The sequence below is a fragment of the Chrysemys picta genome, chromosome 4, assembly GCF_011386835.1.
Source record: "Chrysemys picta bellii isolate R12L10 chromosome 4, ASM1138683v2, whole genome shotgun sequence".
Taxonomy (NCBI): domain Eukaryota; kingdom Metazoa; phylum Chordata; order Testudines; family Emydidae; genus Chrysemys; species Chrysemys picta.
This window is the reverse complement of record NC_088794.1, coordinates 21,961,536-21,973,698: the sequence shown is the minus strand read 5'-3', so window position 1 is coordinate 21,973,698 and position 12,163 is coordinate 21,961,536. Positions and strand designations below refer to the sequence as shown.

The window sequence follows — 12,163 nt, the reverse complement described above, 5'->3', positions numbered from 1 at the left end:
CCGGCTCCCCGGCTCCCGGCCCCGCGGGCTCGGCTCCCCGGCTCCCTGCCCGGCTCCCCGGCTCCCCGCCCCGCGGGCTCGGCTCCCCGCCCGGCTCCCAGCTCCCCGGCTCCCCGGCTCCCCGCCCGGCTCCCAGCTCCCCGCCTCCCCGGCTCCCCGCCCGGCTCCCAGCTCCCCGGCTCCCCGGCTCCCCGCGGGCTCGGCTCCCAGCTCCCCGCGGGCTCGGCTCCCGGCTCCCCGACCCGCTCCCAGCTCCCCGGCTCACCGCCCCGCGGGCTCGGCTCCCGGCCCGGCTCCCCGGCTCCCCGCGGGCTCTGCTCCCCGGCTCTCCGACCCGCTCCCGGCTCCCCGGCTCCCCGCCCCGCGGGCTCGGCTCCCCGGCTCCCCGCCCCGCTCCCGGCTCACTGCCCCGCGGGCTCGGCTCCCGGCCCGGCTCCCGGCTCCCCGCCCCGCGGGCTCGGCTTCCCAGCTCCCCGCCCCGCTCCCCGGCTCCCGGCCCCGCGGGCTCGGCTCCCCGGCTCCCCGCCCCGCTCCCGGCTCACTGCCCCGCGGGCTCGGCTCCCGGCCCGGCTCCCGGCTCCCGGCCCCGCGGGCTCGGCTTCCCAGCTCCCCGCCCGGCTCCCCGGCTCCCGGCCCCGCGGGCTCGGCTCCCCGGCTCCCTGCCCGGCTCCCCGGCTCCCCGCCCCGCGGGCTCGGCTCCCCGCCCGGCTCCCGGCTCCCCGGCTCCCCGCGGGCTCGGCTCCTGGCTCCCCGGCTCCCCGCGGGCTCGGCTCCCCGGCTCCCCGCCCTGCTCCCGGCTCCCCGGCTCACCGCCCCGCGGGCTCGGCTCCCGGCCCGGCTCCCCGGCTCCCCGCGGGCTCTGCTCCCCGGCTCCCCGACCCGCTCCCGGCTCACTGCCCCGCGGGCTCGGCTCCCGGCCCGGCTCCCGGCTCCCCGCCCCGCGGGCTCGGCTTCCCAGCTCCCCGCCCCGCTCCCGGCTCCCCGGCTCACCGCCCCGCGGGCTCGGCTCCCGGCCCGGCTCCCCGGCTCCCCGCGGGCTCGGTTCCCCGGCTCCCCGCGGGCTCGGCTTCCCGGCTCCCCGCCCCGCGGGCTCGGCTCCTCGGCTCCCGGCCCCGCGGGCCCGGCTCCCCGGCTGACCGGCTCCCCGGACCCCGCGCCCGGCCCGGCACTGTGACCCTGGCCCGGCACTGCCCCACTGGTTCCCGGCCCGGCACCATGCCCCCGGCCCCGCACCGGCGCCGGCCCCGGCCGAGCACCACCGAGCCCTCCTGATTTTCCCGGACATGCCCGGCTTTTGGGGATTTCCCCCCGGACGGGGATTTGAGCCCCCAAAAGCCGGACATGTCCGGGAAAATCCGGACGTATGGTAACCCTACATTTAGGCCTCTCACGAGAAGTCGTCAGAGCTTCAGAAATGCTCTCATTAGCTCCCATTGTTCTCCCGGGGTGGGAGCAGGGCCGCCCAGATGGGGGGCAAGTGGAGCAATTTGCCCCAGGCCTCACAGGGGCCCCCACGAGAATATAGTATTGCAACTTTTTTTTATGGAAGGGGCCCCCAAAATTGCTTTGCCCCAGGGCCCCTGAATCCTCTGGGCAGCCCTGGGTGGGAGGAGTCTCTGTTGTTCTCAGTGATCGCTGCTGAGCCCTTTTGCAAGTCTGAGGACAGGTCTACACTTAAAAAGCTGCACCGATGCAGTGCACCGCTGTAGTGCTTAAGTGACGCTGCTCCAGAAACTCCTGTCGGCGTAGTTAATCCACCTCCGTGAGAGGCAGTTGCTGTGTCAGTGGGAGATGCTCTCCCGCCAGCATAGGGCTGGCTACACCAGGGGTTAGGTCAGTTAAACTACGTCACTCCGGGGTGTGGATTTTTCACACCCCGGGCAACATAGTTATATCGATATCGGTCTGTAGTGTAGCCCTGGCTGGAGTATTTTTATGAGGTGTCTAAATGAGTGCTGGGCTCTTTTGAATCATTTCCCTGCCACTGCAGAGCCTCGGGCACTGGTGCACCTGAGTCTCTCCTGTTCCCTGCCTGCGGCACATAATAGTCTAGTCTCCTGTGGTCTAATTTCAGTGGGTGGGTCTAGTGGGTGGGTGGTGTTGGTGGCCTACGGCAGGGGTTCTCAAACTGTGGGTCGGGACCCCATTTTTATGGGATCGCCAAGGCTGGTGTTGGCCCTGGGCCCCAGCAAGTCCCGAGCCCAAGCTCCACTGCCCAGGGCTAAGGTTACATGCCTTGGGCTTGTAACCTTAGCCCTTGGGCTTCAGCTTTGTCCCCCCCCCCCCCCCATGCCCGAGATGGTGGGGCTCAGGCGGACTTGGTCTTTGGTCCCCGCTCCTGGGGTTGTGTCGTAATCTTGTTGTCAGAAGGGGGCGGGGTGGTCATGATGCAATGAAATTTGAGAACCACTAGCCTAGGATGACCAACTAGCAAGTGTGACAAATTGGGGAGGGGGGTAATATGGTCCTATATAAGACAAAATACCTAATATTGGGGCATCTGGTCACCCTATGGTGGCCTGTGCTATATAGGAGGTCAGACTACATGAGCTGATAGTTCCTTCCCAGCCTTTTGATTCTTTGACTATAAAAGCTGGTCTATAGTGTGTGGTTGGCCTGCGGAACCCCATGCCACAGGAGGTAATACAGTCAAATACCAGTGGTTAGATTTTTTGTAAAGGATGGGATACTTTTATGACCAATATTAATGTCTGTCATTATGCAGATAAGATCCCATGTAAACTGATCACTGCAGGGAGCTGGAAGGAAGTTCCCCCTCCCACGTGTAACCCTGCCCAAGAGCAGTGTGGGAGAGTTCTCCATCATGTGACGCATCAGGTGTTGGATTTAGCAGGAAGCGGGAGACTGGGTTTTATGAACTGGTCACCTGATCCAGTTTGTGTCATACCCCAGTGCATGCCGGTGAAATTAAAGGCATTTTTGTCTTCTCTTTCCCCTAAATATCGCTATGACTATAGGGCCAGATCTCACAGCAACTGTCTGCAGCTGTCCTGCTGCTTCACCAAGTTGGTATTGCAGTCTTTGCTGTAGGGGTTATTTCTGATCACCCACTAGGTTGTATGCAGTGTTGTTGTAACCCTGTTGGTCCCAGGATATTACAGTGACGGGGTGTGGGGGGATATTTTTTACTCTCTCATCAATAGAAGTTGGTCTAATAAAAGATATGACCTCACCCACCTTGTCACCCTTTCCACTAGATTATCAGTTAGACCGCTAGATGGCAATATAGCAGCACTGATATCACCTTACATAAGGCATCGCCTACAGTTACCGCCTTCTCTATTTGTCTTATAGGACAAAAATCTGGACATTGCAACATCTAGATGTGGGGTTGCATGTTGGGATAGATTCCAATACCTCCAAACTTTGGGGCAGTTCGAATCCAGAGTCAAGTCATGAAGCTCTGCCCGCTCTGCTCCCCAATTATTTGCAAATACACATGAATGATTTATGAAAAATTCATGCACGCACTCAAATATTTGGGCACACTTAGTGAATTGTTCAGGAACAGCTCGTGAACAGCTTTGAGCAGGGGGTTGGACTAGATGACCTCCTCAGGTCCCTTCCAACCCTGATATTCTATGATTCTATGTGATCATTCCTGTGTATTTGTGAAAAAGCCACAGACACTCCCATAGGCTAGTGAACAATCAGCGACTGCTCAGGGGTTCGAGGATGCTGTGCAAGCTGTTTGCAGGGCAATTCTGCATTGAGGTCCCGATTCTGCTATGTATTTAAGCACACGCTTGAACATGGACCTCAATGGGACTTTAGCATGTGCTTAAATGCTTTGCTGTTTGGGGGGTTTTAAAGCAATTCTGTGGGTCATACTGCTGCCTCAGTGAAGTGATCATTTATCTGTGATAGCAGAGCAAAGGTTGCTGTACTCTTCCCTGGCCTCCTGATGAGAAGCTGGCAGCAGAGTCTCCTTCTTCCAGACAACAGGGTGGCAACGATCCACGGGGAAAAGTATGTATGTTGAGGCAGAGCATGAAAGGGAAAGGAAGGGGAACTTGCAGCATGGAGAGACTGAGGCTATAGAGACCCCAATAACCTCCCCCAAACTCTTTGTGGCAGGTGCTGGGTGTCAGCTTGGCTGCTGTTATCTGACCTTGCAGGACCATTACAGGTAGACCCTGAGCATTGTAGCAATACGTGTTGCTCTCGCACCCCCCTGGGCAGGAAAAGACTTTGAGGCATACATGACAGACTTCGAGGCATGCATTGCTTTTAATGATTTATTGCAGCAAAGGTTATTATTATTGATTGAAGGAAGGAAAAAGAGAGCCCAGAGGAAGGTGAGTTCAGAAGGATCCGTCCACAGGAACTGAAAGGAACAGGAGTGTGTGGGAAAAAACAGACAAGCTGCCCAGCCCAGCTCAAGTGATGGTCAGGAGGTCTAGGCAACAGCGGCAAAACCGATCCTGTTGTTGCCCATGTCGTAGACGGAGTAGTACTGCCTGAGGAAGACGTCTCCCAGGATCCAGAGGGGCTGCCCGTTCTGGGAGGGCAGGTACGTGGGCTCAACCCCAACGGAGCAGTAGCCATTGTTCTGTGAACCAAGGAGGTAGGACACGATGAGTGAGACTCAGAAGGGTTGGGACATCATGAGCACAAGGTAGCCCTGGGTGGAAAACTGAACAAATTACATCCAACCCGTGTAAACACCCCCCTACTTCAGCGCCCTCTGTGGGGATTGTGAGAATGCAAGTGACAGGCTGAGCCATTACACAGTGGGTAAGGAGAAGAAAAACAGGTGACTGCAGCATCACCAGGCCCATTCAGCTCTGCTGACACCCTCTTGGCTACAGGAGCCAGCTCAGAGCTGCCCGCCTCATCTGTAAAATGCGCCACAGGCTTGTTGCTGCCAGCCTGACATGTGATTTATTTATTATATTGCCACAGCGCCTACAAGGAGCTACACATACTCCAAATACACAAGGAGAGATGTTTTCCAACTTCTGCCTTCTCTGCACCCACTGTTTGTGTAGCATCAGCCTCCTCTCTGGCTATTCATACAACCTGGCCACTCGTATCCATCCTTCCATCAATCTAACACCGTAGCTAACTAACTCCCTCAATATAGGTGTGTTTTTTTAAAGCCCCAGCTGCTGGAATCTGGAGAAAGCATGAGAGTCTAAGGCACCCAAAATGTATTGTTTTAAAGATCTCAGGATTTGTATGTGAATTTCATGATATTTGCAGCCTCACACATGATTTTTATATGCTTGCGGTTGGCAATACTGGAAGTTTCTCTCTATCTAGGTATTTATACCGCACTCACCATAGCTTTATCTGAACTCCCCACAAATGTCTATTTTATATAAATAAAGAGTCCGATTCTCCATTGCTGTCTATGCAGCTACACCAGTTTACACCAGCTGAGGATCGGGTGCAAAGAAATCTGTTATTCTTACTCTTCTGTTCCACCTGTCATGATTCTTTGCAGCTCCGAGTCCTGTAGTCTGGAACTAACTGCTTGTGCCTGCTCTTCATTGATTCTCCATCTCATGCCCAGTCTCAGCTGGAAACATCCCTTTTCAATTTTGCCTGTGTCTGCTAATTTTTTCCTCCCTCTCCTAGTGATTATTTAATTGTGTAAAGTTATTTGGAACGCAGTTATTGTGTGAAGAAGGCTATGCTAAACAAAGTTATATTGACGTGCATTTAATTTTATTCTATTGCACTGCATTGTACTGTAGTGCATTGCATTGTACCATACTGCTTCGCAGGGCACTGTAATATACTCTGTTGCATTGCATTAGTCTATATTGCAGTGCATTGTACTGTATTGCATGACACTGCGTTGCATTGCTTTGCATTCTGCTATGTGGCACTGCAGTGCACTGCACTGTATGATATCATATCATCAGAAATATTTCCACACAGTCCCACTACTGACTAAGAATCCTGGCTCTCCTCTTTGTCAATCAGATTATAAAGAGATGTCAGAGGAGCTTGTCCCTTCCAAACCCATAATACGTACGTTGAGGATGTAGGCCGAGGGAGGCAGAGGAAATGAAACTCCGTTGATGGTGAAGGAAATGGTGGGCAAGCTCTGGACACTGCTGCAGTCAACCACATACTGTGAAAAGAAAGGCAAGGTCACATGAACAGCCTGTACCAGCAGAGAGCTGGGACTCTGGGAGGGACACTGTAGCACTAACCATGAGGACGTTCCCCGGCCGCCACAGTGCACAGAGCACTTTCGGCAGATAGAAAAGCTGATTATCAGCCTCATTCCTTCCTCCACCCAGGCTCTCATAAGCATTGGGGGGCTGTACTCAGCCTCCCCTGGCCCAATGTGCCGTGCTTCTCAATTCCTGGCATTCCATGAGCATAGAGCAGTGGTTCTCAACCTCTTTACCATTGTGGGCCGCATATGCAGCTCTCTGTGTGTTATGTGGGCCTCATCTACACAATATATATACTACCTCTATGACTCTGAGGACGTCACATGGGCCGCAGCTATGTGCTGATTGGGCCGCAAGTAGCTCTTGGACCACGGGTTGAGAACCACTGGCATAGGGATACCACCAGCGACTCTGTAGTGCAGCTGCTCCACCTACCTCGCCGTACTCATTCGCCTGAGCACCTACATCCTGCAGGAAACTGGTCATGAGCTGCTGTGGGACGGTGAGGAGGGAGGTTCCTGTGTCCACGATGGCCTGGCAGCCCTGGCTGCACCAGCCCGTTGCCTGTCCACCGATAGCGAATCTAAGGAGGAGATAAATGCAACAGGGCTCACGGTGCAAACGTTGAGCCCAGTGTGAGAAGCTCCCCGTATACACTAATGACTTAAGGATCCTTACTCAGCATTGCCTACCTGCTAGGAAGCCAGGCTCCAGTGCTAGCTCTTGGGCCAAGTTATGCCTTGTGTCGCACCCCTGAAATCCCACTGAGCTCAATGGGAGAAGTATGAGTCAAAACAAGGGCAGAATTCAGCTCCTTATTTTGAACCCCTAGAGCCATGAGTTTTCCTTGCTCATGGGGGCATCAATGCATTTTATATTGAGGATGATAAAGTCCCCTCCTGAGCTGCGTGCAAGGGTCAGACCCAGCGATATGGCCCCACATGTTCAGTTGCAGAAGCCCACTACAGACAATGAATGATTTTGAAATCAGGGATCGGAAACTCAACTCACTCATCAATGCCGATCTGCCAGTACAGCTCTTGAGTGACGGGAGCCCAGTAGATCTGCCCGGAATAAAGGCTGCTGTCTACTCCTCCAAAAACGACCTCCCCACCGTATTGAGAGCTTGGCTGGCTGTGAGCACAAAGGGAAAGGATCAGCTACACACAGTAATCTCTAAATAATCTAGCAAAGACACTGTATATCCGGCGGGATTTGAGACTTTCAGTAGCCCTCCAGACTTAAAAGGACAAGATCATCATTCCCTGCCTGGTGATGGGGATTTGTCAGCATTCAGAAAAGCCCCTTCTTGTTTGTCTTTGGTTTCCCAGCAAAGCACATGGGTCTGAGACAGATCGACAGTTAACACAGAGATGGGATTTCAATTCAAGGTAAATTAAATGAAAACACACAAACAAAGGAAGCATGTCCCTCTGGCTCTTGACATTACCTACATTCACAACACAATACAGCCAAAGCCAGTGGAGTGCAAGGAAGGGAGCGCCACATGGGCTATCACAACCAACAGTGGTTACATCAAAAGTGATGACGTCCTCGGTTAGCATTTCTACAGCTGACTATGTTACCAATGAGAAGAGAAAGGAGACACAGAGAGCGAGTGGATAGTTGAGGCAGAGAGAAATGGAGGGGAAAAGAAAGATAAAGAAAAGCAAAGACAAAAGCAAAGCAAAGAAAAGACAAAGCAGGGAGAGAGACATGAGAAAACACGGAGAGATGGAGCCAGTGTGAGCACTTTGGGGCCTGGACTGCCTTTATTTCTTGGCACTAAAATAAATAATAGGATAGATGGATGGTTCGATTGCTCCCTTACCTGCTCAGATAGAAACTGAAGATTGGCTGAGAAAGCAGGTTTTCCTGCAGCATCCCTTGCAAAGCAGTGGTAGCACCTCCTGCCGCCAGGCTAGGGTAAGCCATACCCAGAATGCCGTCAAACTGAGCATAAATGAAGTTGGTGCCAGGCTCGTTTTCACTCAGACCGAACTCCTGGTTGGTGACGGCGATGTTCTGGAGCTAAAGAGAGGGCGGGAAAGTGTCATTAAGCCTGTTTGCAGTGGTGGTGTAGCCGTGTCAATCCCAGAATATGAGAGAGACAAGGTAGGGGGGGAATAGCTTTTACTGAACCAACTTCTGTTGATGAGAGAGACACGCTTTCGAGCTACACAAGAGCTTTGGGTAGGCTGAAAGCTTGTCTCTCTCACCCACAGAAGTTGATCTAATACCAGATATCACCTCACCCACCTTGTCTCACTGATACAACCTGTGAGGTATGGAGAGGTAGAATGCTCATGGCTGTCCTATGGCCAAGTGGCCTCACTGATGCCATTAGAGGGTCTCCTTGTCACCTTTTCCACTAGTGATGCGGGGGGCATGGGGAGCAGAGTGGCTACCACAGCCCTAAGGATGAGGGGAAGCTTCCTCAGCGGTGACTCACACCAGTACTAAGGGATTGTGAAAGGCCTCGGATTCGTAGCCACAATATGCCCCGGGGCCTGGTTCTCCTCTCACTCACACCAGAACAACTCGATTGTGAGAGGGGAGGGAAGGCCTAGGGATTCGTGGTGGAGTGCCGCCCCAGGGCTCTGTGTCGGTAGGTTTTGGCCAAAAAGATCCTAATGATTGTTAGTCATCACTAGACTGACTCACTCGACGGATTGTTGTGTCACAGAAATAATACTTACTGTCATGGTGTCATAGCCGAAAAACCCGGTGAGACTGCCACTGCCATACTGCAAGGAGAAGGTCTGCCCATTGGATGAGTAGGTGGAGGACTGGCTGGGGTTGAATCTTGCATGGTTGCCTAGAAACACAATGCAATTTTACCGCTAGTTGTCCCCCCATCTTGCTTTCCATATAAATATGTATTCATATATTCTGTGGTCTCAGAGTTAGAGGATGGGCGTGGGAGACCAGAGTCCTGGGTTTGATTCCCAGCTCTGAAGGGTTGAAGTTAGGGTTGCCAACTTTCTAATCACACAAAACCAAACACGCTAGCCCCGCCACTGCTCAGAGGCCCCTCCCACTTCCCCACCCCTTCCCCGAGGCCCCGCTCCCACTCACTACATTCCCCTTCCCTCGATGGCTCGCTCTCCCCCACCCTCACTCACTTCCACTGGGCTGGGGCAGGGGATTGGTGTGTGGGAAGGGGTGAGGACTCTAACTGGGGGTGCAGGCTCCAGCGTGGGGCCAGAAATGAGGTGTTCAGGGTGCGGGAGGGGGCTCCAGGCTGGGGCAGGGAGTTGGGGTGCAAGGGGTGAGGGCTCCAGCTGGGGTGCGGGCTCTGGGATGGGGCTGGGAATGAGGGTTTTGGGATGCAGGAGGAGGCTCCAGGCTGAGGGGTGGGGCCGAGGATTTGGCATGCAGGAGGGGGCTGCGGGTTGAGGTGTGCGGGGGGGAGGGCTCTGGGCTGGGGCCGGGGATGAGGGGTTTGGAGTACAGGAGGGGGCTCTGGGTTTGGGGGCACAGGCTTACCTCGGGGGCTCAGGGCTGGGGCAGGGGGTTAGGGCTCGGAGTTGGGACATGAGCTTACCTCGGGCAGCTCCCGGTCAATGGCACAGTGGGACTAAGGCGGGATCCCTGCTTGTCCTGGCTCCACGCTGTGCCCGGGAAGCGGCCAGCAGGTCCTGCTCCTAGACCGGGGGGGGGGCCAGGAGGCTCCACGCCCATCTCTTGCTCACAGGCACTGCCCCCCCACACCTGCCAGCTCCCATTGGCCGCGGTTCCTGGCCAATGGGATTGTCGAGCCGGTGCTCGGGGTGGGGCACAGCAGGTGCCAGGACAGGTAGGGACTAGCCTGCCTTAGACCCGCAGCACAGCCGACCAGACTTTTAACGGCCTGGTCGGCGGTGCTGAGCGGAGCCACCAGGGTCCCTTTTCAACGGGGTGTTCCGGTCGAAAACCGGACACCTGGCAACCCTAGTTGAAGTGGGGGAGCTGGGAGCCCTGACTCCTGGGTTCTATTTCCGGCTCCATCCCTCCGGTTACCCATCTGGATATTGGAGGTAGTAACACTTCCTGAACTCCCATGGAGTTTGTGAAGCCTAATTGATGCCTGGAAAGTGTGTTGCAGTCATCTGGTGAAAGGGCCAGGTAGTCATGATTCATTATAGGGGCTATTATATAGAGATAGGCCTTCAGAATCCAGTTGGCTGTGGCTTCTTGACTGATGAAAATTCAGTATGAATTCGGTTTCTCAGGAATCGAGCTGTCCTGAGGACGTGTCTCTGTGCATTAACTGAAGGCTCTAATCACCAGAAGCAAAATTCTTTAACAGCCGGCCGGGATGGATTACTCACTGCAGGCCTGGCTCTGGCAGTACACAGATGGCACCCACAGGTTGGAGGAGCCGGTGTCGAAGAGAACCAGGAAGTTCTGGGGCGGGGTTCCAATGCTGATCTCCCCATAGTAGGATGCCTAGAGAGGGCATATTGCGATATGAATTTCAACAGAGGTTCTCCCAGAGAGGACAGTGAGCTGGACTGAGTTGTGGTGTAACTCCCCGTGCAGCCAGAGAGTTACACTAGAAATAATGCTGGTCCCTTGTACACTCTGGAGAACAGACAGTAATCCCCAAATCAGATCAATTTCCTGTTTCTTCACTGATGGCTGGGCGCTCACAAAGGGAACGGGAAATTTGAGTTCCAGATGCGCCCCTTGGCCAAATGAACATGAAATGTGACAAGAAGCCTGTCAAAGATCTTGCAAGTTGGGGGCATCTTCTCTGGCACATGGTACAAGCCATGTCCCTTAAAGATAATGTATCCTGTGGTGACAGGGCCCATGGAAGAGAGTTGAACAGAGAGTGATTTGTGTTGGTAGAAAGAAAGAAAGAAAGAAAGAAAGAAAGAAAGAAAGAAAGAAAGAAAGAAAGAAAGAAAGAAAGAAAGAAAGAAAGAAAGAAAGAAAGAAAGAAAGAAAGAAAGAAAGAAAGAAACCATTACTCACATCCATATACTCCATTGGTTCAAAAGCAACATTGTACTCATTGAAACGGTACTTGTTGGCTGGATCAGTTTTGTGGTGCTTCAGATATTCCACCAGCACTCCCTTCTCCTTCATTATCTGTCGGATAGTCTTGCCTTTCTTGAGGGTCATCCTGCACAGAATGAAGAGAAGAGGCCAGGGACTCAGCAGAGAAATTGCTCATCCTTCAAGCATTAGTGTTCCATCTAGGAACCCTACCATGATGCTGTTCCCTACACTTGGGTCCCCCCACAGCTAATTATGTTGCCACTCACAGGACTTGAGAAGCTGTGGCAATTAAAGGTTAGCCATGAACTACCACTCACTATAGACAGGGACTGTTGTGTTTAGCATCATGTCAGCAGCTGATGGTTATTGTAGAGTTTGCCCTTGGGTTAAGCATGACTAGCTGGTGCAACGTCCTTGTCTTTACTGAGAGTTTAACATAGTATTAGTTACTGTGGCTCTTCAAGGGTGAGTTCTAACACGACTTACTCTGCTAGCGATAAAGCCAGGTGCGGCCTTGCTGCATACGTGTGCACTGCTCCAGCTATCTGGCTGGCTGGTGAGTTACTCTGACCACAATCACCACTGTAGCCTCTGAGCTGAGATACTCACCTCACCAGTCCCTCTGAGAGCTGGAGGCAAACCAGGGCCAGGATGAGCCACTTCATAGTGCCTGGTTTCTCCACCAACCAGCTCCTATATGGGACACGTTGGGCACTGCAGCAGAAGTGAGTTGAAGTCTAGCATCCCTACTTTTATACCCGGGGTACTGCCCTATGGTGCTCTATCTGTTTACACTTCAGTTTCCCATATCACTGCACTCACCCAAGGTCAAAACTTTCTGTGTGTTTTCTTGCCTTAAGTATGCTAAGAAAGTCCTTACAGCTCCACTGACCTTTCAGTAAAAACAAGTATTGCCAGTACAGTAGCATGAAGTGATTAGGATCTGATAAGGGGGAACAAAGTTGCTGATAATTAGGGGAAAAATTGGGGTGATCAAGAAGTCAAAAGACTCAGTTATT

At 53.8% G+C, this 12,163-nt stretch overlaps 1 protein-coding gene across 1 annotated transcript; it reads right to left on the bottom strand.

Annotated features, from left to right (window-relative positions):
• Window positions 1–4,292: 4,292 nt before the first annotated feature.
• On the bottom strand, window positions 4,293–11,944 carry LOC101945053 (gastricsin-like). Its single transcript, XM_005308297.3, has 9 exons — window positions 11,754–11,944; window positions 11,118–11,268; window positions 10,469–10,586; window positions 8,855–8,973; window positions 7,987–8,186; window positions 7,167–7,289; window positions 6,591–6,738; window positions 6,008–6,106; window positions 4,293–4,573 (listed from the first exon to the last, which is right to left on the bottom strand). Exons 1-9 carry the CDS (start codon window positions 11,807–11,809, stop codon window positions 4,421–4,423), a joined length of 1,167 nt encoding a protein of 388 aa, XP_005308354.1. The 5' UTR covers window positions 11,810–11,944; the 3' UTR covers window positions 4,293–4,420.
• Window positions 11,945–12,163: the final 219 nt, after the last annotated feature.